A 27,317-nucleotide genomic window follows, 5' to 3' on the forward strand; every position below is an offset into this window, starting at 1 on the left:
GTATGATTTGCAACAATACAATATTAGCATAATAATATTTCAATTTAAAGAATGATCAAAAAGTGAAAAAATCAGAATATGAAATGGTTAGTCTTGAACTATCCATTTACCATTGACAGGGTCAGTGAGGGTGACCGTTGCCCTGCGACCCGCTCCACCACCTGTGTCGCAACTGCAGACTGCTGCCCCATGGCCTGCTCCTCTTGCCCCGCTGCTGCAGACTGCTGCCCCATGACCTGCTCCTCTCGCCCCGCTGCTGCAGACTGCTGCCCCATGGCCTGCTCCTCTCGCCCCGCTGCTGCAGACTGCTGCCCCAGGACAGGGTCCTCTGCCACGGGCTGTGCTCCCAGGGCCCCTTGTGCAGGTTGAGTTGCAGGCTTTGTGAAATAAGAAGCACAACGGAATTTATTGCTATTGCATTCAGAATACACATTATGTGATATGAATGTTAATAGAAAAAAACATTAGTAAGTCTTTGTGTCTGGAGTTACCTTCTGAGTGTGAAATCCACATGTGCACGTCTGCTTCTGGCCAAACAAAGTAGTCTGCCCACGAATGTGCATCGGACATTTTTCAATCTGCAGTAATGATTGCACATGTAATGTAAGCTCTTTGATTACTGTTAACTCATGATTACATGCTTTTAATTCTTCTGAATTAAATGTCTGAATTTGTATCTACAGAAAGTGATAGCAACAAACAAGCATCTATAAAGTACAAAGTAATACAATTACAATATACATTTTGTAATGTGAACACTCATACCTTTTGATACAGCGCATGCCATTTCTTTTGCTTTGGAGCAGGCCTGTTACCTTCACCAGAAGGCCAGACCCCGGTGCTAGCAAACTTTTTCAGCCTGGAAATCCATTCGGAATCTGCCATTGCCCTATGAGGCTTGGCAGACTTGCTTTTTGTTTGCGTAGATGACTCCTTTAAATACAGACATACATCATACATTTAACTGTAAATGGTTTGAAAGGGTGCAGCATTTTAAAAAATAAATATGAAAAGTAGGGGCACATACATTTAACTGTAAATGGTTTGAAAGGGTGCAGCATTTAAAAAAATAAATATGAAAAGTAGGGGCAATGCCTTATATTATAGTTAGCTACTTATAAATGTGTTAGTACATTATAGTTAGCTACTCACTTATAAATGTGTTATTACAATAAATACAGCACGAGAAAGACACGAACCGCTACGATAAACTATACCGTTAGCAATAAAGTTAACGATGCGTTCTGGCGAGGGTAAATTAGATAAATAAGTAAGATAAAACAATTTTCCGTTCGTGTAAAACGAATAAAATCGTAAAGTACTTACCATTTCGCCGTTTGTGTCTTGCGGACGCTTGACTGAGCACGAGCAACTATAAAAAAGTGTTTTCGCTTGCTCGGCAGTTAGATTTAAAGTACGCGGTTTGTCGCACCCCCGCCCCCCTTCCCAGCTTCCTCCACACCCCCCCTTTGCTGTGATTGGCGCACCTCTCATCATTCCTTAACTTTCCAGCGTTTTCCTTAACATTTCTCCGATGTGATTGGTGTACCTCTAAACATTTCTTAACATTTCTCTCGCTGTGATAGGCTTGCCTCTAAATAATATTTTACATGTTGACGGACTATCAGGCGGCTGCTGGGATTTAGGCTCCAGTCTCTGCGGAGGCGTGGGTTCGAATCCCACCGCTGCCAAGCAGTGTTTTTAGGAGATGGCAGAAGAATTCTTATACCTAATCACTCTCAACAACGGTGCCTGACCCAAGGCTGAAGAGCAGTTATTCGCATGATGGTAGCAGAGAGCCATGCTACGATGCCATTTGCAAATGCTCATACCTGGCTTTGTTCTTAGGCGACATTGAAGACCCTGCGGTGTTTTGATAACAGGCAGGAAATGATGCATCTTTCCTCTTCTGACAGAAGACAAATTCAGCTTCTTCTACAAGAATGTCAGCAAATGCAGTCTTCCTGTGGTAGCGTGTCTGAGTGGTCTATGGCACTGGATTTAGGCTCCAGTCTCTGAGAAGGCATGGGATCGAATGCTGCCAGCTGGTAACTTTACAATGATTCTTGCCTTTGTGTTCTCTTGAAAACCCTCTCTTCCAGTACAGATGACGGGAAACAATTTGAAAAAGACATTGGAACCCTTCTTCTTTTTCAGAGTTACATATAGCTTAGCATTTTTTACTTTGAAAGTTAGGCAAGCATTGTTCCTCACAAGTTCAGCCCTGCTCATGTACCAAGTTGAGAATGCTGCTTTGGAGGACTCCAGACTTGAAAATTGCAAAAAAGATATTACCAAAGGGTAGCGTGGCCGAGCGGTCTAAGGCGCTGGATTTAGGCTCCAGTCTCTGCGGAGGCGTGGGTTCGAATCCCACCGCTGCCAAGCAGTGTTTTTAGGAGATGGCAGAAGAATTCTTATACCTAATCACTCTCAACAACGGTGCCTGACCCAAGGCTGAAGAGCAGTTATTCGCATGATGGTAGCAGAGAGCCATGCTACGATGCCATTTGCAAATGCTCATACCTGGCTTTGTTCTTAGGCGACATTGAAGACCCTGCGGTGTTTTGATAACAGGCAGGAAATGATGCATCTTTCCTCTTCTGACAGAAGACAAATTCACCTTCTTCCACAAGAATGTCAGCAAATGCAGTCTTCCTGTGGTAGCGTGTCTGAGTGGTCTATGGCACTGGATTTAGGCTCCAGTCTCTGAGAAGGCATGGGATCGAATGCTGCCAGCTGGTAACTTTACAATGATTCTTGCCTTTGTGTTCTCTTGAAAACCCTCTCTTCCAGTACAGATGACGGGAAACAATTTGAAAAAGACATTGGAACCCTTCTTCTTTTTCAGAGTTACATATAGCTTAGCCTTTTTTACTTTGAAAGTTAGGCAAGCATTGTTCCTCACAAGTTCAGCCCTGCTCATGTACCAAGTTGAGAATGCTGCTTTGGAGGACTCCAGACTTGAAAATTGCAAAAAAGAGATTACCACAGGGTAGCGTGGCCGAGCGGTCTAAGGCGCTGGATTAAGGCTCCAGACTCTGCGGAGGCATGGGTTCGAATCCCACCGCTGCCAAGCAGTGTTTTTAGGAGATGGCAGAAGAATTCTTATACCTAATCACTCTCAACAACGGTGCCTGACCCAAGGCTGAAGAGCAGTTATTCGCATGATGGTAGCAGAGAGCCATGCTACGATGCCATTTGCAAATGCTCATACCTGGCTTTGTTCTTAGGCGACATTGAAGACCCTGCAGTGTTTTGATAACAGGCAGGAAATGATGCATCTTTCCTCTTCTGACAGAAGACAAATTCAGCTTCTTCTACAAGAATGTCAGCAAATACAGTCTTCCTGTGGTAGCGTGTCTGAGTGGTCTAAGGCACTGGATTTAGGCTCCAGTCTCTGAGAAGGCATGGGATCGAATGCTGCCAGCTGGTAACTTTACAATGATTCTTGCCTTTGTGTTCTCTTGAAAACCCTCTCTTCCAGTACAGATGACGGGAAACAATTTGAAAAAGACATTGGAACCCTTCTTCTTTTTCAGAGTTACATATAGCTTAGCATTTTTTACTTTGAAAGTTAGGCAAGCATTGTTCCTCACAAGTTCAGCCCTGCTCATGTACCAAGTTGAGAATGCTGCTTTGGAGGACTCCAGACTTGAAAATTGCAAAAAAGATATTACCAAAGGGTAGCGTGGCCGAGCGGTCTAAGGCGCTGGATTAAGGCTCCAGTCTCTGCGGAGGCGTGGGTTCGAATCCCACCGCTGCCAAGCAGTGTTTTTAGGAGATGGCAGAAGAATTCTTATACCTAATCACTCTCAACAACGGTGCCTGACCCAAGGCTGAAGAGCAGTTATTCGCATGATGGTAGCAGAGAGCCATGCTACGATGCCATTTGCAAATGCTCATACCTGGCTTTGTTCTTAGGCGACATTGAAGACCCTGCAGTGTTTTGATAACAGGCAGGAAATGATGCATCTTTCCTCTTCTGACAGAAGACAAATTCAGCTTCTTCTACAAGAATGTCAGCAAATACAGTCTTCCTGTGGTAGCGTGTCTGAGTGGTCTAAGGCACTGGATTTAGGCTCCAGTCTCTGAGAAGGCATGGGATCGAATGCTGCCAGCTGGTAACTTTACAATGATTCTTGCCTTTGTGTTCTCTTGAAAACCCTCTCTTCCAGTACAGGTGACGGGAAACAATTTGAAAAAGACATTGGAACCCTTCTTCTTTTTCAGAGTTACATATAGCTTAGCATTTTTTACTTTGAAAGTTAGGCAAGCATTGTTCCTCACAAGTTCAGCCCTGCTCATGTACCAAGTTGAGAATGCTGCTTTGGAGGACTCCAGACTTGAAAATTGCAAAAAAGAGATTACCACAGGGTAACGTGGCCGAGCGGTCTAAGGCGCTGGATTAAGGCTCCAGACTCTGCGGAGGCGTGGGTTCGAATCCCACCGCTGCCAAGCAGTGTTTTTAGGAGATGGCAGAAGAATTCTTATACCTAATCACTCTCAACAACGGTGCCTGACCCAAGGCTGAAGAGCAGTTATTCGCATGATGGTAGCAGAGAGCCATGCTACGATGCCATTTGCAAGTGCTCATACCTGGCTTTGTTCTTAGGCGACATTGAAGACCCTGCAGTGTTTTGATAACAGGCAGGAAATGATGCATCTTTCCTCTTCTGACAGAAGACAAATTCAGCTTCTTCTACAAGAATGTCAGCAAATACAGTCTTCCTGTGGTAACGTGTCTGAGTGGTCTAAGGCGCTGCATTTAGGCTCCAGTCTCTGAGGAGGCGTGGGATCGAATGCTGCCAGCTGGTAACTTTACAACGATTCTTGCCTTTGTGTTCTCTTGAAAACCCTCTCTTCCAGTCTAGATGAGGGGAAACAATTTGAAAAAGACATTGGAACCATTCTTCTTTTTCAGAGTTATATATAGCTTAGCATTTTTTACTTTGAAGGTTAGGCAAGCATTGTTCCTCACAAGTTCAGCCCTGCTCATGTACCAAGTTGAGAATGCTGCTTTGGAGGACTCCAGACTTGAAAATTGCAAAAATGATATTACAACAGGGTAGCGTGGCCGAGTGGTCTAAGCCGCTGGATTTAGGCTCCAGTCTCTGCGGAGGCGTGGGTTCGAATCCCACCGCTGCCAAGCAGTGATTTTAGCAGATGACAGAAGAATTCTTATACCTAATCACTCTCAACAACGGTGCCTGACCCAAGGCTGAAGAGCAGTCATTCGCATGATGGTAGCAGAGAGCCATGCCACAATGCCGTTTCCAAATGCTCATACCTGGCTTTGTTCTTAGGCGACATTGAAGACCCTGCAGTGTTTTGATAACAGGCAGGAAATGATGCATATTTCCTCTTCTGACAGAAGACAAATTCAGCTTCTTCTACAAGAATGTCAGCAAATACAGTCTTCCTGTGGTAGCGTGTCTGAGTGGTCTAAGGCACTGGATTTAGGCTCCAGTCTCTGAGAAGGCATGGGATCGAATGCTGCCAGCTGGTAACTTTACAATGATTCTTGCCTTTGTGTTCTCTTGAAAACCCTCTCTTCCAGTACAGATGACGGGAAACAATTTGAAAAAGACATTGGAACCCTTCTTCTTTTTCAGAGTTACATATAGCTTAGCATTTTTTACTTTGAAAGTTAGGCAAGCATTGTTCCTCACAAGTTCAGCCCTGCTCATGTACCAAGTTGAGAATGCTGCTTTGGAGGACTCCAGACTTGAAAATTGCAAAAAAGATATTACCAAAGGGTAGCGTGGCCGAGCGGTCTAAGGCGCTGGATTTAGGCTCCAGTCTCTGCGGAGGCGTGGGTTCGAATCCCACCGCTGCCAAGCAGTGTTTTTAGGAGATGGCAGAAGAATTCTTATACCTAATCACTCTCAACAATGGTGCCTGACCCAAGGCTGAAGAGCAGTCATTCGCATGATGGTAGCAGAGAGCCATGCCACGATGCCATTTGCAAATGCTCATACCTGGCTTTGTTCTTAGGCGACATTGAAGACCCTGCGGTGTTTTGATAACAGGCAGGAAATTATGCATCTTTCCTCTTCTGACAGAAGAAAAATTCACCTTCTTCCACAAGAATGTCAGCAAATGCAGTCTTCCTGTGGTAGCGTGTCTGAGTGGTCTAAGGCACTGGATTTAGGCTCCAGTCTCTGAGAAGGCATGGGATCGAATGCTGCCAGCTGGTAACTTTACAATGATTCTTGCCTTTGTGTTCTCTTGAAAACCCTCTCTTCCAGTACAGATGACGGGAAACAATTTGAAAAAGACATTGGAACCCTTCTTCTTTTTCAGAGTTACATATAGCTTAGCATTTTTTACTTTGAAAGTTAGGCAAGCATTGTTCCTCACAAGTTCAGCCCTGCTCATGTACCAAGTTGAGAATGCTGCTTTGGAGGACTCCAGACTTGAAAATTGCAAAAAAGATATTACCAAAGGGTAGCGTGGCCGAGCGGTCTAAGGCGCTGGATTTAGGCTCCAGTCTCTGCGGAGGCGTGGGTTCGAATCCCACCGCTGCCAAGCAGTGTTTTTAGGAGATGGCAGAAGAATTCTTATACCTAATCACTCTCAACAATGGTGCCTGACCCAAGGCTGAAGAGCAGTCATTCGCATGATGGTAGCAGAGAGCCATGCCACGATGCCATTTGCAAATGCTCATACCTGGCTTTGTTCTTAGGCGACATTGAAGACCCTGCGGTGTTTTGATAACAGGCAGGAAATTATGCATCTTTCCTCTTCTGACAGAAGAAAAATTCACCTTCTTCCACAAGAATGTCAGCAAATGCAGTCTTCCTGTGGTAGCGTGTCTGAGTGGTCTAAGGCACTGGATTTAGGCTCCAGTCTCTGAGAAGGCATGGGATCGAATGCTGCCAGCTGGTAACTTTACAATGATTCTTGCCTTTGTGTTCTCTTGAAAACCCTCTCTTCCAGTACAGATGACGGGAAACAATTTGAAAAAGACATTGGAACCCTTCTTCTTTTTCAGAGTTACATATAGCTTAGCATTTTTTACTTTGAAAGTTAGGCAAGCATTGTTCCTCACAAGTTCAGCCCTGCTCATGTACCAAGTTGAGAATGCTGCTTTGGAGGACTCCAGACTTGAAAATTGCAAAAAAGATATTACCAAAGGGTAGCGTGGCCGAGCGGTCTAAGGCGCTGGATTTAGGCTCCAGTCTCTGCGGAGGCGTGGGTTCGAATCCCACCGCTGCCAAGCAGTGTTTTTAGGAGATGGCAGAAGAATTCTTATACCTAATCACTCTCAACAATGGTGCCTGACCCAAGGCTGAAGAGCAGTCATTCGCATGATGGTAGCAGAGAGCCATGCCACGATGCCATTTGCAAATGCTCATACCTGGCTTTGTTCTTAGGCGACATTGAAGACCCTGCGGTGTTTTGATAACAGGCAGGAAATGATGCATATTTCCTCTTCTGACAGAAGAAAAATTCACCTTCTTCCACAAGAATGTCAGCAAATGCAGTCTTCCTGTGGTAGCGTGTCTGAGTGGTCTAAGGCACTGGATTTAGGCTCCAGTCTCTGAGAAGGCATGGGATCGAATGCTGCCAGCTGGTAACTTTACAATGATTCTTGCCTTTGTGTTCTCTTGAAAACCCTCTCTTCCAGTACAGATGACGGGAAACAATTTGAAAAAGACATTGGAACCCTTCTTCTTTTTCAGAGTTACATATAGCTTAGCATTTTTTACTTTGAAAGTTAGGCAAGCATTGTTCCTCACAAGTTCAGCCCTGCTCATGTACCAAGTTGAGAATGCTGCTTTGGAGGACTCCAGACTTGAAAATTGCAAAAAAGATATTACCAAAGGGTAGCGTGGCCGAGCGGTCTAAGGCGCTGGATTTAGGCTCCAGTCTCTGCGGAGGCGTGGGTTCGAATCCCACCGCTGCCAAGCAGTGTTTTTAGGAGATGGCAGAAGAATTCTTATACCTAATCACTCTCAACAATGGTGCCTGACCCAAGGCTGAAGAGCAGTCATTCGCATGATGGTAGCAGAGAGCCATGCCACGATGCCATTTGCAAATGCTCATACCTGGCTTTGTTCTTAGGCGACATTGAAGACCCTGCGGTGTTTTGATAACAGGCAGGAAATGATGCATCTTTCCTCTTCTGACAGAAGAAAAATTCACCTTCTTCCACAAGAATGTCAGCAAATGCAGTCTTCCTGTGGTAGCGTGTCTGAGTGGTCTAAGGCACTGGATTTAGGCTCCAGTCTCTGAGAAGGCATGGGATCGAATGCTGCCAGCTGGTAACTTTACAATGATTCTTGCCTTTGTGTTCTCTTGAAAACCCTCTCTTCCAGTACAGATGACGGGAAACAATTTGAAAAAGACATTGGAACCCTTCTTCTTTTTCAGAGTTACATATAGCTTAGCATTTTTTACTTTGAAAGTTAGGCAAGCATTGTTCCTCACAAGTTCAGCCCTGCTCATGTACCAAGTTGAGAATGCTGCTTTGGAGGACTCCAGACTTGAAAATTGCAAAAAAGAGATTACCACAGGGTAGCGTGGCCGAGCGGTCTAAGGCGCTGGATTAAGGCTCCAGTCTCTGCGGAGGCGTGGGTTCGAATCCCACCGCTGCCAAGCAGTGTTTTTAGGAGATGGCAGAAGAATTCTTATACCTAATCACTCTCAACAACGGTGCCTGACCCAAGGCTGAAGAGCAGTTATTCGCATGATGGTAGCAGAGAGCCATGCTACGATGCCATTTGCAAATGCTCATACCTGGCTTTGTTCTTAGGCGACATTGAAGACCCTGCAGTGTTTTGATAACAGGCAGGAAATGATGCATCTTTCCTCTTCTGACAGAAGACAAATTCAGCTTCTTCTACAAGAATGTCAGCAAATACAGTCTTCCTGTGGTAGCGTGTCTGAGTGGTCTAAGGCACTGGATTTAGGCTCCAGTCTCTGAGAAGGCATGGGATCGAATGCTGCCAGCTGGTAACTTTACAATGATTCTTGCCTTTGTGTTCTCTTGAAAACCCTCTCTTCCAGTACAGATGACGGGAAACAATTTGAAAAAGACATTGGAACCCTTCTTCTTTTTCAGAGTTACATATAACTTAACATTTTTTACTTTGAAAGTTAGGCAAGCATTGTTCCTCACAAGTTCAGCCTTGCTCATGTACCAAGTTGAGAATGCTGCTTTGGAGGACTCCAGACTTGAAAATTGCAAAAAAGATATTACCAAAGGGTAGCGTGGCCGAGCGGTCTAAGGCGCTGCGTTCAAGCTGGGGAACAATAGTCCATCTAAGAAGGGGAAGAAGGGGAAAAGGGGGGGAAGAAGAAAAGAGAGGAAAAAAGAAAAAGGGAAAGAGGAAAAGGAAAAATGAGAGAAAAAATTGAGCCTTAGATGTACCGTCTCCCAGATTCTACCAATAAAATGCAACTTTGTTGCTCTCAGTACCTTAAAATGTTACATTTTATATTACGTTGGTTTCTATTAGCTGCATACACAAAGACCCAGGTTCGAATCCCACACCTGCCACTTGTTAGACGCATGCAATAAATATTTATATGCATTTTTTGTTTATTCATTGCATGTGTGCAATTGTAATGTTTATTTATGTACCTTTTGACAATGTAATTAAAAAAATGTCCATGGGTATTTATTTGGTGATGTTATTCCTTTGTAATAATAAAAAAATGTTTGTTTATATAAAAATACTTTGAGACTGGCTTTGTGGTATATCTGTTCATAAAAGCATTTTTAAAAAGCAATTTTATATTTCAAGAATTTTTATTCTCAGAACTGTAAAAATATATATTACAAATTCTGTAAACTTTCAGACATTAAGAACTATATCAAACAAATAAGTATACAAGCAATTAACACTGAACATGTGAAAATAAGCAGGAAATTATACAAAATACTATTCATATAAAGTTCTTTTCATAAGCTCCAACCACTGTTCTTTGGAGACTGATTCAGTTTGAGGGCAGAATACTCTGCCCATGAACTGGCTATGTCCTGTGGTGCTGTTGCGGAACTGACCGCATTTCTTGCAGGTGTTTGCCTGCACAGTTCGCCTGTAAGGTCTTTTCGGTTTTGCGCCAAGGTTGGTCGCAGACTGTGGGGTAGTGCCCTGGACCACTGCAGCTTGCAGAGGCATCGTGCCCTGGAGCATTGCAGCTTGGAGAGGCATCGTGCCAGGGACCACTGGTGCTTGCAGAGGCATCGTGCCCTGGATGCTTGCTGCAGGAATCACTGGCAATGCCTGGGTAATTGGCGTGGCCTGGACAAACTGAAAAGTTGATGAAGCTAATGAAGCTGGTAGCAAAATTATATTTGGCATCAAGCAGGTGGCTCCAGTCACTGCTTGGGCTGTACCAAGTGTTTGCTGGGGTCTGATTTGTTGAAATCTTTGTTTCGCCTGGCCTGCTGTGCTTTCTGGAAGTCTGTATTCGTGTGGATCCCTTGTTTCCTGTGGATGGCTCTGAAGGGTTTTGGCCTGTTGAAGTGGCTCACTTGCTTCAGCAAGACTCTGAGGCAACGTAGTGCCCTGCACTAGCACAGAGAGTTCCTGCTTTCGTTGTCTTGCATTGTGCCACTGAACAAGAGTGTTCTGGTTTATCTCGACCAGTTGTATCTCTGTGTTCTGCATCACCATGCTGTTCCCCAGCACAAGCTGCCTAATCTTGCGGTAATCTTGAAGGATCAGGAACCATCTAGAAAAACCTCCCCTGCCTTTTCTTTTGGGGCAGGGGTAAATATTGCACAGCCTGATGATGACAGTCTCCACCAACCGACAACAGTCAGGCCACTGGGCAGGTGCACTGCTTGCACCCAGCACACATCTGGTGGTGCTCTCCACACCAGGAGTATGTGTGGGCTTCTTGGGTGTTCTAAAGTGGCCACTCAAGAGTCTTTTCTGATGTCGAGCAGCATACACTACTCGCATTTTGTCACTTTCATGCAAACTCCCCCACAGTGAAATAATTCTTTTGGCCTGCTGGTTGGTGAGATACAGGGATGTCTGTTTGCGGAGATCCACCAGGTATTCCGCCAACCTGTCCACATGCTGGAATCCTGACACATTCTGGTCATCAACAGCCTACAGAAATGAAGAGAAGAGGAGTTAACCAAAAATCATTATTGCAAAGGTTTTGTTCAGTGCACCACTGTTTTCTACTGAAGATTGAATAAATGTGTTTAAACGCAAAAATGTTCAGTTTGCATGTGAACATTTGAATGTTAAATATGTATGTTTACATTGGCCTTAAAGTAATTAATGGATATAAACAGAATAGGTATAGCATTTACCATATCATCATCTTCATCCATAGCATCTGCCATCTCTTCAGCTTCAGAAGAGGAACCTGAGGGCTGAAAGGAGGAACTGGGGGCTGGAGCAGAGGAACTGGGAACTGGAGCAGAGGCACTGGGAGCTGGAGCAGAGGCACTGGGCAGAAGCTGTGTCCTGGACGTCAGGGGCAAGGGAACAGAGGTCTGAATAGAAGGTTCCCCAGGTTTTGTTGACTGGAAGACAGGGAAGACAGGGTTCTGCACTGTGGGATCCTCCATGATGTCACAGAACCCCTCGTCTTCCTCCCTCTCCTCCTCCATGTCTAAATCTTCAACTAATTTAGACGTCTCCTCTGAGTCAGGGTTCATATCCTGCAGTGCCTGACCGGTCTGCTGGAACAAATACTGCACTCCTATGAGCTCACCTTAAAACAGAAACAAAGAATACAATGAAGTTAATAAATAAACACAAAAGTAAAGTAAAATAAACATAGTAAACATAAAAGCAAAAATAAAAGTGCAAAACCGAGTATTGTCAAATTTTGAAGATTACAAAATCTCAAGATGTATTGCCACAGTAGTCGCATCGCGATATGTACTTACCAGTGTAGCGTGCAGGTGGACAGAACTGAGGGACAACCTTCTTGCCAAACACCTTCTCATAGCTCTGGTTTGCACAGTGAACCAGGCTGCCTGAGTAGCTGCGGAGAGGTGATGGACCTGTTAAGAGGGCTGCTGCAGCTCGGTCCTGGTTCCATCTGTGAAGTCCTTCCAGGAGGTATATTTGAAAGTTCAGGCTGTTGGCACTGAAACCTAGATACAGTTAAAACAGTAATTAGGAAACCATTACTAAAATCTATGCATATACAATTTGTAACACATACAGTATGTATAACTGCTACAGACCTGGGATGAAGCGGTTCAGATGTAAATGAAAGGACTCCAGAGAAGTTGAGCCTCTAGCACATCGGTAGGTCTTGAGAAGTATCCCACCCTTTGTGATGCTTCCTGTCTCTGTGTAGAGCACTACACCTGGTGGGTCCTGGATGCACCTCACATGCCTTTTCTGAACATGCCAAATGTGCTCCATCCTTTCCCGGTCCAGAAGAGGCACACCAAGGGAGTCATTGCCTCTGCTCCCCATGAGCTCTTGTAGCAGCTGCTCAATGAGATGAACGGTGGTCTCCTCTCCACGGGTCCTCCTACGACAGTGGAGAGCCAGCTCCTCTTTGGTCAGACGTTTGTTGATGTCTGCATCTGTCATGTCAGTCAGACCCTGGTTCTTCAATTGTTCTCTTTTTGCTCTGCGTAGGAGAGCAACATCAGCTGCATCCCACTCAAATATGCACGTGGAGAGCCTTGCCATAAAGATCGGATACAACTGGTGAGCATCAGTTGTACACCCCACGGCAATCCTCCGCATGAAATGCCAAATATCCAGTCTTATAATCAGGGCATGCCATCCACTGAACCTGGTCTTCATCTTGACCTCTCCTGTCTCTGCGCAGCACCCACAATCGATGTATAGCACAACAGGAGGCTCCACACCTGCCTGCTGATACCTCCTGATTAGGCCATCTGCCATCATGTCCAGACCAGCTCCCTCCTGTGCTGTTAGCACGCTGATGAGCACCTGACCCAGCTCATTGCCCACAGATGTGAGCCAGAGCGCTGTCCCTTTTGCTGTCCCAGCCAGCTTCTTGGTGATCTGAAATACAAAAATGTACAGGGGGAGGTCTATAAGTGCATGTGCCTAAACTTGAAATGGAAAATGCCTGGTGGACAGGATGTAAGATCAATAGGATATTTGAACGTAAATTTTCCTAACCTTTTTTGTGGAGTCCAACTTCAAGATGGCTCCATATGTCGAGGTTATCCTGGCATTGATTTCGTCCAACCTCGTGAGAATATCCTGGCTGTAAACGGCCAAGAGCCATTTGCAGCTCGGAACCACAGCAAGCTCTGGAGGTTCCTGAAAGACCATGGGGTGTAGACCTGGGCGATTCATGAAGTCAGAACATTCTGTGGAATAGCGGATGACCCTGCTTAGCCACTCCTCTGTGTGGTTCTCCCTCAGTTGATTCAACACCCGTGTGGGGCTGTTGCCCAGGCCTCGTTCACGCAGCAGTCGGATAACACGAATATCACATGCATACCTTGAACACAAACATAAAATATGTAATTACAAATCTTTCATGAAACTACATGACAATGTGATTTCAACTGCACGATTAAAGAAAATGTACTCACTTTTGCGTGAGAATAACTCTGAATTCAGAGCGATGGGCTAAATGTAGCTGTTGAAGGACCGTCTGGCTCCAGGAAACATGACTGCATCTACACTTTGAGCAGATAAGTGCCTCTGTCACCATGTTATAGATCCTGTCCACGTCTAGAACCCGCCGTGCCCTCTTGTGCAGGCCTGCTCCAGTGAGTTGATGCTTTCCACATGCAGGGTTGGGACAGACCACCTTAACTTTCCATAACCTATATGGCATCCACACCAGTAGTGGATGTGCAAAAAAGCGGTCTGGTGCCGGGGCCTGGTGGTACAGGTGGCCTGGCTGTGGAGGGGAATACCAAAGCTGCAGATTATCTCGCAGTTCTGGCTTTCCCTTGGCTCCCACCTTGAACAGCGTGCTTAAGATCCATTTGTGGTCTTCTGGTGGCAAACCTTCTGCCCACAAACGGGGAAGCTTGATTTGCTGTGGAGCTTCAAGCATCCTGGCCGAAGCCGCCTTCAAACACAAACAGGCAAAAACAATCCATTAACATGTTTTACGGATAAACAAGTACAGATGGTGAATAAGTTATATAACTTAATATGAGATTACTTACTGCAACTGAGGGCTGTGAGGCAAGAGCACTGGTGGCTGGAGGAGTCTGTATTACTGGCTCTTGTACAGGCACAGTAGCAGGCTGTTTAATAAAATGTGGAAAATAAATACAGCATTTATCATTACTGACAAAACATTCATTATTTGCACATGTTTTAGTGTGTGAAATCAATTCTTTACATGTTTTTTTTTGTTTCTGTCTGTGTGGCTCCAAAATACCTAAATGCCTTGTAATTTATTCAGAACTGGGCAAACACATTTTATAGGTTTATATACTTTCAGGAAGCTAACTGTGGATGAAAACACCACTTAATGTTTAACCACACATTGACTGAACAAAAGCCATCACTGAATTTTTGATAGATCAGTAGTTGACAGAAACAAAAGGATACTCATCCACACTTGATTACTGGCCATCCAGTACTTGATTACTGGCCATCCAGTACTTGATTACTGGCCATCCAGTCATTGACTCAAACAATAGGACAGACATTATGCATTGGAATGGGGTAAACTAAACATTGGCACCTTTTGGTCTGATTAGATTGTGAAAAGGAGTGACCTTACCTGGGCCACAAAGAAGGAATTTGCAGACATTTGCACATGTTTGTGGAGACAGACACCTGAAATGTTCATTAACCTTCTACATACTGTATGAAATGAGAGTGTTAGATTACCTTGATTACTCTTCTTGCTGCACTAAGTTTGTTGTTTGTTTGGCTTTGCAGCAGCAAGGTGAGCACCACTGAATTTTGGCCTGTTAAACTGAAACAGACAAGACAGAACAACAAAATCGTCAGTGTTAGATCAACACTTACAAAACAAATTTGAAATTCCATGTATGATTTGCAACAATACAATATTAGCATAATAATATTTCAATTTAAAGAATGATCAAAAAGTGAAAAAATCAGAATATGAAATGGTTAGTCTTGAACTATCCATTTACCATTGACAGGGTCAGTGAGGGTGACCGTTGCCCTGCGACCCGCTCCACCACCTGTGTCGCAACTGCAGACTGCTGCCCCATGGCCTGCTCCTCTTGCCCCGCTGCTGCAGACTGCTGCCCCATGACCTGCTCCTCTCGCCCCGCTGCTGCAGACTGCTGCCCCATGGCCTGCTCCTCTCGCCCCGCTGCTGCAGACTGCTGCCCCAGGACAGGGTCCTCTGCCACGGGCTGTGCTCCCAGGGCCCCTTGTGCAGGTTGAGTTGCAGGCTTTGTGAAATAAGAAGCACAACGGAATTTATTGCTATTGCATTCAGAATACACATTATGTGATATGAATGTTAATAGAAAAAAACATTAGTAAGTCTTTGTGTCTGGAGTTACCTTCTGAGTGTGAAATCCACATGTGCACGTCTGCTTCTGGCCAAACAAAGTAGTCTGCCCACGAATGTGCATCGGACATTTTTCAATCTGCAGTAATGATTGCACATGTAATGTAAGCTCTTTGATTACTGTTAACTCATGATTACATGCTTTTAATTCTTCTGAATTAAATGTCTGAATTTGTATCTACAGAAAGTGATAGCAACAAACAAGCATCTATAAAGTACAAAGTAATACAATTACAATATACATTTTGTAATGTGAACACTCATACCTTTTGATACAGCGCATGCCATTTCTTTTGCTTTGGAGCAGGCCTGTTACCTTCACCAGAAGGCCAGACCCCGGTGCTAGCAAACTTTTTCAGCCTGGAAATCCATTCGGAATCTGCCATTGCCCTATGAGGCTTGGCAGACTTGCTTTTTGTTTGCGTAGATGACTCCTTTAAATACAGACATACATCATACATTTAACTGTAAATGGTTTGAAAGGGTGCAGCATTTTAAAAAATAAATATGAAAAGTAGGGGCACATACATTTAACTGTAAATGGTTTGAAAGGGTGCAGCATTTAAAAAAATAAATATGAAAAGTAGGGGCAATGCCTTATATTATAGTTAGCTACTTATAAATGTGTTAGTACATTATAGTTAGCTACTCACTTATAAATGTGTTATTACAATAAATACAGCACGAGAAAGACACGAACCGCTACGATAAACTATACCGTTAGCAATAAAGTTAACGATGCGTTCTGGCGAGGGTAAATTAGATAAATAAGTAAGATAAAACAATTTTCCGTTCGTGTAAAACGAATAAAATCGTAAAGTACTTACCATTTCGCCGTTTGTGTCTTGCGGACGCTTGACTGAGCACGAGCAACTATAAAAAAGTGTTTTCGCTTGCTCGGCAGTTAGATTTAAAGTACGCGGTTTGTCGCACCCCCGCCCCCCTTCCCAGCTTCCTCCACACCCCCCCTTTGCTATGATTGGCGCACCTCTCATCATTCCTTAACTTTCCAGCGTTTTCCTTAACATTTCTCCGATGTGATTGGTGTACCTCTAAACATTTCTTAACATTTCTCTCGCTGTGATAGGCTTGCCTCTAAATAATATTTTACATGTTGACGGACTATCAGGCGGCTGCTGGGATTTAGGCTCCAGTCTCTGCGGAGGCGTGGGTTCGAATCCCACCGCTGCCAAGCAGTGTTTTTAGGAGATGGCAGAAGAATTCTTATACCTAATCACTCTCAACAACGGTGCCTGACCCAAGGCTGAAGAGCAGTTATTCGCATGATGGTAGCAGAGAGCCATGCTACGATGCCATTTGCAAATGCTCATACCTGGCTTTGTTCTTAGGCGACATTGAAGACCCTGCGGTGTTTTGATAACAGGCAGGAAATGATGCATCTTTCCTCTTCTGACAGAAGACAAATTCAGCTTCTTCTACAAGAATGTCAGCAAATGCAGTCTTCCTGTGGTAGCGTGTCTGAGTGGTCTATGGCACTGGATTTAGGCTCCAGTCTCTGAGAAGGCATGGGATCGAATGCTGCCAGCTGGTAACTTTACAATGATTCTTGCCTTTGTGTTCTCTTGAAAACCCTCTCTTCCAGTACAGATGACGGGAAACAATTTGAAAAAGACATTGGAACCCTTCTTCTTTTTCAGAGTTACATATAGCTTAGCATTTTTTACTTTGAAAGTTAGGCAAGCATTGTTCCTCACAAGTTCAGCCCTGCTCATGTACCAAGTTGAGAATGCTGCTTTGGAGGACTCCAGACTTGAAAATTGCAAAAAAGATATTACCAAAGGGTAGCGTGGCCGAGCGGTCTAAGGCGCTGGATTTAGGCTCCAGTCTCTGCGGAGGCGTGGGTTCGAATCCCACCGCTGCCAAGCAGTGTTTTTAGGAGATGGCAGAAGAATTCTTATACCTAATCACTCTCAACAACGGTGCCTGACCCAAGGCTGAAGAGCAGTTATTCGCATGATGGTAGCAGAGAGCCATGCTACGATGCCATTTGCAAATGCTCATACCTGGCTTTGTTCTTAGGCGACATTGAAGACCCTGCGGTGTTTTGATAACAGGCAGGAAATGATGCATCTTTCCTCTTCTGACAGAAGACAAATTCACCTTCTTCCACAAGAATGTCAGCAAATGCAGTCTTCCTGTGGTAGCGTGTCTGAGTGGTCTATGGCACTGGATTTAGGCTCCAGTCTCTGAGAAGGCATGGGATCGAATGCTGCCAGCTGGTAACTTTACAATGATTCTTGCCTTTGTGTTCTCTTGAAAACCCTCTCTTCCAGTACAGATGACGGGAAACAATTTGAAAAAGACATTGGAACCCTTCTTCTTTTTCAGAGTTACATATAGCTTAGCCTTTTTTACTTTGAAAGTTAGGCAAGCATTGTTCCTCACAAGTTCAGCCCTGCTCATGTACCAAGTTGAGAATGCTGCTTTGGAGGACTCCAGACTTGAAAATTGCAAAAAAGAGATTACCACAGGGTAGCGTGGCCGAGCGGTCTAAGGCGCTGGATTAAGGCTCCAGACTCTGCGGAGGCATGGGTTCGAATCCCACCGCTGCCAAGCAGTGTTTTTAGGAGATGGCAGAAGAATTCTTATACCTAATCACTCTCAACAACGGTGCCTGACCCAAGGCTGAAGAGCAGTTATTCGCATGATGGTAGCAGAGAGCCATGCTACGATGCCATTTGCAAATGCTCATACCTGGCTTTGTTCTTAGGCGACATTGAAGACCCTGCAGTGTTTTGATAACAGGCAGGAAATGATGCATCTTTCCTCTTCTGACAGAAGACAAATTCAGCTTCTTCTACAAGAATGTCAGCAAATACAGTCTTCCTGTGGTAGCGTGTCTGAGTGGTCTAAGGCACTGGATTTAGGCTCCAGTCTCTGAGAAGGCATGGGATCGAATGCTGCCAGCTGGTAACTTTACAATGATTCTTGCCTTTGTGTTCTCTTGAAAACCCTCTCTTCCAGTACAGATGACGGGAAACAATTTGAAAAAGACATTGGAACCCTTCTTCTTTTTCAGAGTTACATATAGCTTAGCATTTTTTACTTTGAAAGTTAGGCAAGCATTGTTCCTCACAAGTTCAGCCCTGCTCATGTACCAAGTTGAGAATGCTGCTTTGGAGGACTCCAGACTTGAAAATTGCAAAAAAGATATTACCAAAGGGTAGCGTGGCCGAGCGGTCTAAGGCGCTGGATTAAGGCTCCAGTCTCTGCGGAGGTGTGGGTTCGAATCCCACCGCTGCCAAGCAGTGTTTTTAGGAGATGGCAGAAGAATTCTTATACCTAATCACTCTCAACAACGGTGCCTGACCCAAGGCTGAAGAGCAGTTATTCGCATGATGGTAGCAGAGAGCCATGCTACGATGCCATTTGCAAATGCTCATACCTGGCTTTGTTCTTAGGCGACATTGAAGACCCTGCAGTGTTTTGATAACAGGCAGGAAATGATGCATCTTTCCTCTTCTGACAGAAGACAAATTCAGCTTCTTCTACAAGAATGTCAGCAAATACAGTCTTCCTGTGGTAGCGTGTCTGAGTGGTCTAAGGCACTGGATTTAGGCTCCAGTCTCTGAGAAGGCATGGGATCGAATGCTGCCAGCTGGTAACTTTACAATGATTCTTGCCTTTGTGTTCTCTTGAAAACCCTCTCTTCCAGTACAGGTGACGGGAAACAATTTGAAAAAGACATTGGAACCCTTCTTCTTTTTCAGAGTTACATATAGCTTAGCATTTTTTACTTTGAAAGTTAGGCAAGCATTGTTCCTCACAAGTTCAGCCCTGCTCATGTACCAAGTTGAGAATGCTGCTTTGGAGGACTCCAGACTTGAAAATTGCAAAAAAGAGATTACCACAGGGTAACGTGGCCGAGCGGTCTAAGGCGCTGGATTAAGGCTCCAGACTCTGCGGAGGCGTGGGTTCGAATCCCACCGCTGCCAAGCAGTGTTTTTAGGAGATGGCAGAAGAATTCTTATACCTAATCACTCTCAACAACGGTGCCTGACCCAAGGCTGAAGAGCAGTTATTCGCATGATGGTAGCAGAGAGCCATGCTACGATGCCATTTGCAAGTGCTCATACCTGGCTTTGTTCTTAGGCGACATTGAAGACCCTGCAGTGTTTTGATAACAGGCAGGAAATGATGCATCTTTCCTCTTCTGACAGAAGACAAATTCAGCTTCTTCTACAAGAATGTCAGCAAATACAGTCTTCCTGTGGTAGCGTGTCTGAGTGGTCTAAGGCGCTGCATTTAGGCTCCAGTCTCTGAGAAGGCATGGGATCGAATGCTGCCAGCTGGTAACTTTACAATGATTCTTGCCTTTGTGTTCTCTTGAAAACCCTCTCTTCCAGTCTAGATGAAGGGAATCAATTTGAAAAAGACATTGGAACCATTCTTCTTTTTCAGAGTTACATATAGCTTAGCATTTTTTACTTTGAAGGTTAGGCAAGCATTGTTCCTCACAAGTTCAGCCCTGCTCATGTACCAAGTTGAGAATGCTGCTTTGGAGGACTCCAGACTTGAAAATTGCAAAAATGATATTACAACAGGGTAGCGTGGCCGAGTGGTCTAAGCCGCTGGATTTAGGCTCCAGTCTCTGCGGAGGCGTGAGTTTGAATCCCACCCCTGCCAAGCAGTGTTTTTAGGAGATGGCAGAAGAATTCTTATACCTAATCACTCTCAACAACGGTGCCTGACCCAAGGCTGAAGAGCAGTCATTCCCATGATGGTAGCAGAGAGCCATGCCACGATGCCGTTTGCAAATGCTCATACCTGGCTTTGTTCTTAGGCGACATTGAAGACCCTGCGGTGTTTTGATAATAGGCAGGAAATGATGCATCTTTCCTCTTTTGACAGAAGACAAATTCACCTTCTTCCACAAGAATGTCAGCAAATACAGTCTGCCTGTGGTAGCGTGTCTGAGTGGTCTAAGGCGCTGCATTTAGGCTCCAGTCTCTGAGGAGGCGTGGGATCGAATGCTGCCAGCTGGTAACTTTACAACGATTCTTGCCTTTGTGTTCTCTTGAAAACCCTCTCTTCCAGTCTAGATGAGGGGAAACAATTTGAAAAAGACATTGGAACCATTCTTCTTTTTCAGAGTTACATTTAGCTTAGCATTTTTTACTTTGAAGGTTAGGCAAGCATTGTTCCTCACAAGTTCAGCCCTGCTCATGTACCAAGTTGAGAATGCTGCTTTGGAGGACTCCAGACTTGAAAATTGCAAAAATGATATTACAACAGGGTAGCGTGGCCGAGTGGTCTAAGGCGCTGGATTTAGGCTCCAGTCTCTGCTGAGGCGTGGGATTGAATGCTGCCAACTGGTAACTTTACAATGATTCTTGCCTTTGTGTTCTCTTGAAAACCCACTCTTCCAGTATAGATGATGGGAAACAATTTGAAAAAGACATTGGAACCCTTCTTCTTTTTCAGAGTTACATATAGCTTAGCATTTTTTACTTTGAAGGTTATGCAAGCATTGTTCCTCACAAGTTCAGCCCTGCTCATGTACCAAGTTGAGAATGCTGCTTTGGAGGACTCCAGACTTGAAAATTGCAAAAATGGCATTACAACAGGGTAGCGTGGCCGAGTGTTCTAAGGCGCTGGATTTAGGCTCCAGTCTCTGCGGATGCGTGGGGTCGAATCCCACCGCTGCCAAGCAGTGTTTTTAGGAAATGGCAGAAGAATTCTTATACCTAATCACTCTCAACAACGGTGCCTGACCCAAGGCTGAAGAGCAGTCATTCGCATGATGGTAGCAGAGAGCCATGCCACAATGCCGTTTCCAAATGCTCATACCTGGCTTTGTTCTTAGGCGACATTGAAGACCCTGCGGTGTTTTGATAACAGGCAGGAAATGATGCATCTTTCCTCTTTTGACAGAAGACAAATTCACCTTCTTCCACAAGAATGTCAGCAAATACAGTCTTCCTGTGGTAACGTGTCTGAGTGGTCTAAGGCGCTGCATTTAGGCTCCAGTCTCTGAGGAGGCGTGGGATCGAATGCTGCCAGCTGGTAACTTTACAACGATTCTTGCCTTTGTGTTCTCTTGAAAACCCTCTCTTCCAGTCTAGATGAGGGGAAACAATTTGAAAAAGACATTGGAACCATTCTTCTTTTTCAGAGTTATATATAGCTTAGCATTTTTTACTTTGAAGGTTAGGCAAGCATTGTTCCTCACAAGTTCAGCCCTGCTCATGTACCAAGTTGAGAATGCTGCTTTGGAGGACTCCAGACTTGAAAATTGCAAAAATGATATTACAACAGGGTAGCGTGGCCGAGTGGTCTAAGCCGCTGGATTTAGGCTCCAGTCTCTGCGGAGGCGTGGGTTCGAATCCCACCGCTGCCAAGCAGTGATTTTAGCAGATGACAGAAGAATTCTTATACCTAATCACTCTCAACAACGGTGCCTGACCCAAGGCTGAAGAGCAGTCATTCGCATGATGGTAGCAGAGAGCCATGCCACAATGCCGTTTCCAAATGCTCATACCTGGCTTTGTTCTTAGGCGACATTGAAGAAGAACCTGCAGTGTTTTGATAACAGGCAGGAAATGATGCATCTTTCCTCTTCTGACAGAAGACAAATTCACCTTCTTCCACAAGAATGTCAGCAAATACTGTCTTCCTGTGGTAGCGTGTCCGAGTGGTCTAAGGCATTGGATTTAGGCTCCAGTCTCTGAGAAGGCGTGGGATCGAATGCTGCCAGCTGGTAACTTTACAATGATTCTTGCCTTTGTGTTCTCTTGAAAACCCTCTCTTCCAGTACAGATGACGGGAAACAATTTGAAAAAGACATTGGAACCCTTCTTCTTTTTCAGTTACATATAGCTTAGCATTTTTTACTTTGAAAGTTAGGCAAGCATTGTTCCTCACAAGTTCAGCCCTGCTCATGTACCAAGTTGAGAATGCTGCTTTGGAAGACTCCAGACCTGAAAATGACAAAAAAGACACTTACACTGGGTAGCATGGCCGAGTGGTCTAAGGCGCTGGATTTAGGCTCCAGTCTCTGACGAGTTGTGATATTGAATGCTGCCAGACGATAAGTTTACAACGATTCTTGCCGTTGTGTTCTCTTGACAACCCTCTCTTCCACACTAGATGAGGGGAAACAATTTGAAAAAGACATTGGAACCATTCTTCTTTTTCAGAGTTACATATAGCTTAGCATTTTTTACTTTGAAGGTTAGGCAAGCATTGTTCCTCACAAGTTCAGCTCTGCTCATGTACCAAGTTGAGAATGCTGGTTTGGAGGACTCCAGACTTGAAAATTGCAAAAAAGATATTACCGCAGTGTAGCGTGGCCGAGCGGTCTAAGGCGCTGGATTTAGGCTCCAGTCTCTGTGGAGGCGTGGGTTCGAATCCCACTGCTGCCAAGCAGTGTTTTTAGGAGATGGCAGAAGAATTCTTATACCTAATCACTATCAACAAAGGTGCCTGACCCAAGGCTGAAGAGCAGTCATTTGCATGATGGTAGCAGAGAGCCATGCCACGATGCCGTTTGCAAATGCTCATACCTGGCTTTGTTCTTAGGCGACATTGAAGACCCTGCGGTGTTTTGATAACAGGCAGGAAATGATGCATCTTTCCTCTTTTGACAGAAGACAAATTCACCTTCTTCCACAAGAATGTCAGCAAATACAGTCTTCCTGTGGTAGCGTGGCCGAGTGGTCTAAGGCGCTGCATTTAGGCTCCAGTCTCTGAGGAGGCGTGGGATCGAATGCTGCCAGCTGGTAACTTTACAATGATTCTTGCCTTTGTGTTCTCTTGAAAACCCTCTCTTCCAGTCTAGATGAGGGGAAACAATTTGAAAAAGACATTGGAACCATTCTTCTTTTTCAGAGTTACATATAGCTTAGCATTTTTTACTTTGAAGGTTAGGCAAGCATTGTTCCTCACAAGTTCAGCCCTGCTCATGTACCAAGTTGAGAATGCTGCTTTGGAGGACTCCAGACTTGAAAATTGCAAAAATGATACTACAACAGGGTAGCGTGGCCGAGTGGTCTAAGGCGCTGGATTTAGGCTCCAGTCTCTGCGGAGGCGTGGGTTCAAATCCCACTGCTGCCAAGCAGTGTTTTTAGGAGATGGCAGAAGAATTCTTATACCTAATCACTCTCAACAAAGGTGCCTGACCCAAGGCTGAAGAGCAGTCATTCGCATGATGGTAGCAGAGAGCCATGCCACGATGCCGTTTGCAAATGCTCATACCTGGCTTTGTTCTTAGGCGACATTGAAGACCCTGCGGTGTTTTGATAACAGGCAGGAAATGATGCATCTTTCCTCTTTTGACAGAAGACAAATTCACCTTCTTCCACAAGAATGTCAGCAAATACTGTCTTCCTGTGGTAGCGTGTCCTAGTGGTCTAAGGCACTGGATTTAGGTTCCAGTCTCTGAGAAGGCGTGGGATCGAATGCTGCCAGCTTGTCACTTTACAATGATTCTTGCCTTTGTGTTCTCTTGAAAACCCTCTCTTCCAGTACAGATGACGGGAAACAATTTGAAAAAGACATTGGAACCCTTCTTCTTTTTCAGAGTTACATATAGCTTCGCATTTTTTACTTTGAAAGTTAGGCAAGCATTGTTCCTCACAAGTTCAGCCCTGCTCATGTACCAAGTTGAGAATGCTGCTTTGGAGGACTCCAGACTTGAAAATTGCAAAAATGATATTACAACAGGGTAGCGTGGCCGAGTGGTCTAAGGCGCTGGATTTAGGCTCCAGTCTCTGCTGAGGCGTGGGATTGAATGCTGCCAACTGGTAACTTTACAATGATTCTTGCCTTTGTGTTCTCTTGAAAACCCACTCTTCCAGTATAGATGATGGGAAACAATTTGAAAAAGACATTGGAACCCTTCTTCTTTTTCAGAGTTACATATAGCTTAGCATTTTTTACTTTGAAGGTTATGCAAGCATTGTTCCTCACAAGTTCAGCCCTGCTCATGTACCAAGTTGAGAATGCTGCTTTGGAGGACTCCAGACTTGAAAATTGCAAAAATGGCATTACAACAGGGTAGCGTGGCCGAGTGTTCTAAGGCGCTGGATTTAGGCTCCAGTCTCTGCGGATGCGTGGGGTCGAATCCCACCGCTGCCAAGCAGTGTTTTTAGGAAATGGCAGAAGAATTCTTATACCTAATCACTCTCAACAACGGTGCCTGACCCAAGGCTGAAGAGCAGTCATTCGCATGATGGTAGCAGAGAGCCATGCCACAATGCCGTTTCCAAATGCTCATACCTGGCTTTGTTCTTAGGCGACATTGAAGACCCTGCGGTGTTTTGATAACAGGCAGGAAATGATGCATCTTTCCTCTTTTGACAGAAGACAAATTCACCTTCTTCCACAAGAATGTCAGCAAATACAGTCTTCCTGTGGTAACGTGTCTGAGTGGTCTAAGGCGCTGCATTTAGGCTCCAGTCTCTGAGGAGGCGTGGGATCGAATGCTGCCAGCTGGTAACTTTACAACGATTCTTGCCTTTGTGTTCTCTTGAAAACCCTCTCTTCCAGTCTAGATGAGGGGAAACAATTTGAAAAAGACATTGGAACCATTCTTCTTTTTCAGAGTTATATATAGCTTAGCATTTTTTACTTTGAAGGTTAGGCAAGCATTGTTCCTCACAAGTTCAGCCCTGCTCATGTACCAAGTTGAGAATGCTGCTTTGGAGGACTCCAGACTTGAAAATTGCAAAAATGATATTACAACAGGGTAGCGTGGCTGAGTGGTCTAAGCCGCTGGATTTAGGCTCCAGTCTCTGCGGAGGCGTGAGTTTGAATCCCACCCCTGCCAAGCAGTGTTTTTAGGAGATGGCAGAAGAATTCTTATACCTAATCACTCTCAACAATGGTGCCTGACCCAAGGCTAAAGAGCAGTCATTCGCATGATGGTAGCAGAGAGCCGTGCCACGATGCCCTTTGCAAATGCTCATACCTGGCTTTGTTTTTAGGCCCCATTGAAGAAGAACCTGCGGTGTTTTGATAACAGGCAGGAAATGATGCATCTTTCCTCTTCTGACAGAAGACACATTCACCTTCTTCCACAAGAATGTCAGCAAATACAGTCTTCCTGTGGTAGCGTGTCCGAGTAGCCTAACATGCTGGATTTAGGCTCCTGTCTCTGAGGAGGCGTGGGATCGAATGCTGCTAGATGGTAACTTTACAATGATTCTTGTTTTTGTGTTCTCTTGAAACCCCTCTCTTCCAGACCAGATGAGGGGAAACAATTTGAAAAATATATTGGAACCATTCTTCTTTTTCAGAGTTACATATAGCTTAGCATTTTTTACTTTGAAGGTTAGGCAAGCATTGTTCCTCACAAGTTCAGCCCTGCTCATGTACCAAGTTGAGAATGCTGCTTTGGAGGACTCCAGACTTGAAAATTGCAAAAATGATATTACCACAGGGTAGCGTGGCCGAGCGGTCTAAGGGGCTGGATTTAGTCTCTAGTCTCTGCGGATGCGTGGGGTCGAGTCCCACCGCTGCCAAGCAGTGTTTTTAGGAAATGGCAGAAGAATTCTTATACCTAATCACTCTCAACAACGGTGCCTGACCCAAGGCTGAAGAGCAGTCATTCGCATGATGGTAGCAGAGAGCCATGCCACAATGCCGTTTCCAAATGCTCATACCTGGCTTTGTTCTTAGGCGACATTGAAGACCCTGCGGTGTTTTGATAACAGGCAGGAAATGATGCATCTTTCCTCTTCTGACAGAAGACAAATTCACCTTCTTCCACAAGAATGTCAGCAAATACTGTCTTCCTGTGGTAGCGTGTCCGAGTGGTCTAAGGCACTGGATTTAGGCTCCAGTCTCTGAGAAGGCGTGGGATCGAATGCTGCCAGCTGGTAACTTTACAATGATTCTTGCCTTTGTGTTCTCTTGAAAACCCTCTCTTCCAGTACAGATGACGGGAAACAATTTGAAAAAGACATTGGAACCCTTCTTCTTTTTCAGTTACATATAGCTTAGCATTTTTTACTTTGAAAGTTAGGCAAGCATTGTTCCTCACAAGTTCAGCCCTGCTCATGTACCAAGTTGAGAATGCTGCTTTGGAAGACTCCAGACCTGAAAATGACAAAAAAGACACTTACACTGGGTAGCATGGCCGAGTGGTCTAAGGCGCTGGATTTAGGCTCCAGTCTCTGACGAGGTGTGATATTGAATGCTGCCAGACGATAAGTTTACAACGATTCTTGCCGTTGTGTTCTCTTGACAACCCTCTCTTCCACACTAGATGAGGGGAAACAATTTGAAAAAGACATTGGAACCATTCTTCTTTTTCAGAGTTACATATAGCTTAGCATTTTTTACTTTGAAGGTTAGGCAAGCATTGTTCCTCACAAGTTCAGCTCTGCTCATGTACCAAGTTGAGAATGCTGGTTTGGAGGACTCCAGACTTGAAAATTGCAAAAATGATACTACAACAGGGTAGCGTGGCCGAGCGGTCTAAGGCGCTGGATTTAGGCTCCAGTCTCTGCGGAGGCGTGGGTTCGAATCCCACCGCTCCCAAGCAGTGTTTTTAGGAGATGGCAGAAGAATTCTTATACCTAATCACTCTCAACAAAGGTGCCTGACCCAAGGCTGAAGAGCAGTCATTCGCATGATGGTAGCAGAGAGCCATGCCACAATGCCGTTTGCAAATGCTCATACCTGGCTTTGTTCTTAGGCGACATTGAAGACCCTGCGGTGTTTTGATAACAGGCAGGAAATGATGCATCTTTCCTCTTTTGACAGAAGACAAATTCACCTTCTTCCACAAGAATGTCAGCAAATACAGTCTTCCTGTGGTAGCGTGGCCGAGTGGTCTAAGGCGCTGCATTTAGGCTCCAGTCTCTGAGGAGGCGTGGGATCGAATGCTGCCAGCTGGTAACTTTACAATGATT

General features: G+C 44.8%; 1 protein-coding gene and 20 non-coding genes across 21 annotated transcripts; 20 read left to right on the forward strand and 1 right to left on the reverse strand.

The window, feature by feature from the left end:
- Positions 1–2,300: 2,300 nt before the first annotated feature.
- Positions 2,301–2,382, forward strand: trnal-uag (transfer RNA leucine (anticodon UAG)). The gene has a single exon. It is a non-coding gene; the product is annotated as a tRNA-Leu (tRNA).
- Positions 2,383–2,991: 609 nt separating this feature from the next.
- trnal-aag (transfer RNA leucine (anticodon AAG)) lies at positions 2,992–3,073 on the forward strand. The gene has a single exon. It is a non-coding gene; the product is annotated as a tRNA-Leu (tRNA).
- A 609-nt stretch (positions 3,074–3,682) lies between these two features.
- Positions 3,683–3,764, forward strand: trnal-aag (transfer RNA leucine (anticodon AAG)). The gene has a single exon. It is a non-coding gene; the product is annotated as a tRNA-Leu (tRNA).
- A 609-nt stretch (positions 3,765–4,373) lies between these two features.
- On the forward strand, positions 4,374–4,455 carry trnal-aag (transfer RNA leucine (anticodon AAG)). Its single transcript has one exon. It is a non-coding gene; the product is annotated as a tRNA-Leu (tRNA).
- Positions 4,456–5,064: 609 nt separating this feature from the next.
- Positions 5,065–5,146, forward strand: trnal-uag (transfer RNA leucine (anticodon UAG)). The gene has a single exon. It is a non-coding gene; the product is annotated as a tRNA-Leu (tRNA).
- Positions 5,147–5,755: 609 nt separating this feature from the next.
- On the forward strand, positions 5,756–5,837 carry trnal-uag (transfer RNA leucine (anticodon UAG)). Its single transcript has one exon. It is a non-coding gene; the product is annotated as a tRNA-Leu (tRNA).
- A 609-nt stretch (positions 5,838–6,446) lies between these two features.
- trnal-uag (transfer RNA leucine (anticodon UAG)) lies at positions 6,447–6,528 on the forward strand. The gene has a single exon. It is a non-coding gene; the product is annotated as a tRNA-Leu (tRNA).
- Positions 6,529–7,137: 609 nt separating this feature from the next.
- On the forward strand, positions 7,138–7,219 carry trnal-uag (transfer RNA leucine (anticodon UAG)). The gene has a single exon. It is a non-coding gene; the product is annotated as a tRNA-Leu (tRNA).
- Positions 7,220–7,828: 609 nt separating this feature from the next.
- On the forward strand, positions 7,829–7,910 carry trnal-uag (transfer RNA leucine (anticodon UAG)). Its single transcript has one exon. It is a non-coding gene; the product is annotated as a tRNA-Leu (tRNA).
- Positions 7,911–8,519: 609 nt separating this feature from the next.
- trnal-aag (transfer RNA leucine (anticodon AAG)) lies at positions 8,520–8,601 on the forward strand. The gene has a single exon. It is a non-coding gene; the product is annotated as a tRNA-Leu (tRNA).
- Positions 8,602–9,890: 1,289 nt separating this feature from the next.
- On the reverse strand, positions 9,891–13,391 carry LOC143515228 (uncharacterized). The gene is made up of 5 exons (XM_077007663.1): positions 13,092–13,391; positions 12,170–12,971; positions 11,867–12,076; positions 11,282–11,688; positions 9,891–11,072 (listed from the first exon to the last, which is right to left on the reverse strand). Exons 1-5 carry the CDS (start codon positions 13,269–13,271, stop codon positions 9,891–9,893), a joined length of 2,781 nt encoding a protein of 926 aa, XP_076863778.1. The 5' UTR covers positions 13,272–13,391.
- A 3,848-nt stretch (positions 13,392–17,239) lies between these two features.
- Positions 17,240–17,321, forward strand: trnal-uag (transfer RNA leucine (anticodon UAG)). Its single transcript has one exon. It is a non-coding gene; the product is annotated as a tRNA-Leu (tRNA).
- A 609-nt stretch (positions 17,322–17,930) lies between these two features.
- trnal-aag (transfer RNA leucine (anticodon AAG)) lies at positions 17,931–18,012 on the forward strand. The gene has a single exon. It is a non-coding gene; the product is annotated as a tRNA-Leu (tRNA).
- A 609-nt stretch (positions 18,013–18,621) lies between these two features.
- trnal-aag (transfer RNA leucine (anticodon AAG)) lies at positions 18,622–18,703 on the forward strand. The gene has a single exon. It is a non-coding gene; the product is annotated as a tRNA-Leu (tRNA).
- Positions 18,704–19,312: 609 nt separating this feature from the next.
- Positions 19,313–19,394, forward strand: trnal-aag (transfer RNA leucine (anticodon AAG)). The gene has a single exon. It is a non-coding gene; the product is annotated as a tRNA-Leu (tRNA).
- A 1,632-nt stretch (positions 19,395–21,026) lies between these two features.
- On the forward strand, positions 21,027–21,108 carry trnal-uag (transfer RNA leucine (anticodon UAG)). The gene has a single exon. It is a non-coding gene; the product is annotated as a tRNA-Leu (tRNA).
- Positions 21,109–21,717: 609 nt separating this feature from the next.
- On the forward strand, positions 21,718–21,799 carry trnal-uag (transfer RNA leucine (anticodon UAG)). Its single transcript has one exon. It is a non-coding gene; the product is annotated as a tRNA-Leu (tRNA).
- A 942-nt stretch (positions 21,800–22,741) lies between these two features.
- trnal-uag (transfer RNA leucine (anticodon UAG)) lies at positions 22,742–22,823 on the forward strand. Its single transcript has one exon. It is a non-coding gene; the product is annotated as a tRNA-Leu (tRNA).
- A 609-nt stretch (positions 22,824–23,432) lies between these two features.
- Positions 23,433–23,514, forward strand: trnal-uag (transfer RNA leucine (anticodon UAG)). Its single transcript has one exon. It is a non-coding gene; the product is annotated as a tRNA-Leu (tRNA).
- A 941-nt stretch (positions 23,515–24,455) lies between these two features.
- On the forward strand, positions 24,456–24,537 carry trnal-uag (transfer RNA leucine (anticodon UAG)). The gene has a single exon. It is a non-coding gene; the product is annotated as a tRNA-Leu (tRNA).
- Positions 24,538–26,860: 2,323 nt separating this feature from the next.
- trnal-uag (transfer RNA leucine (anticodon UAG)) lies at positions 26,861–26,943 on the forward strand. Its single transcript has one exon. It is a non-coding gene; the product is annotated as a tRNA-Leu (tRNA).
- The last annotated feature ends 374 nt before the right edge of the window (positions 26,944–27,317 follow it).

This window comes from Brachyhypopomus gauderio, chromosome 1 (assembly GCF_052324685.1).
Source record: "Brachyhypopomus gauderio isolate BG-103 chromosome 1, BGAUD_0.2, whole genome shotgun sequence".
NCBI classification, from domain to species: domain Eukaryota; kingdom Metazoa; phylum Chordata; class Actinopteri; order Gymnotiformes; family Hypopomidae; genus Brachyhypopomus; species Brachyhypopomus gauderio.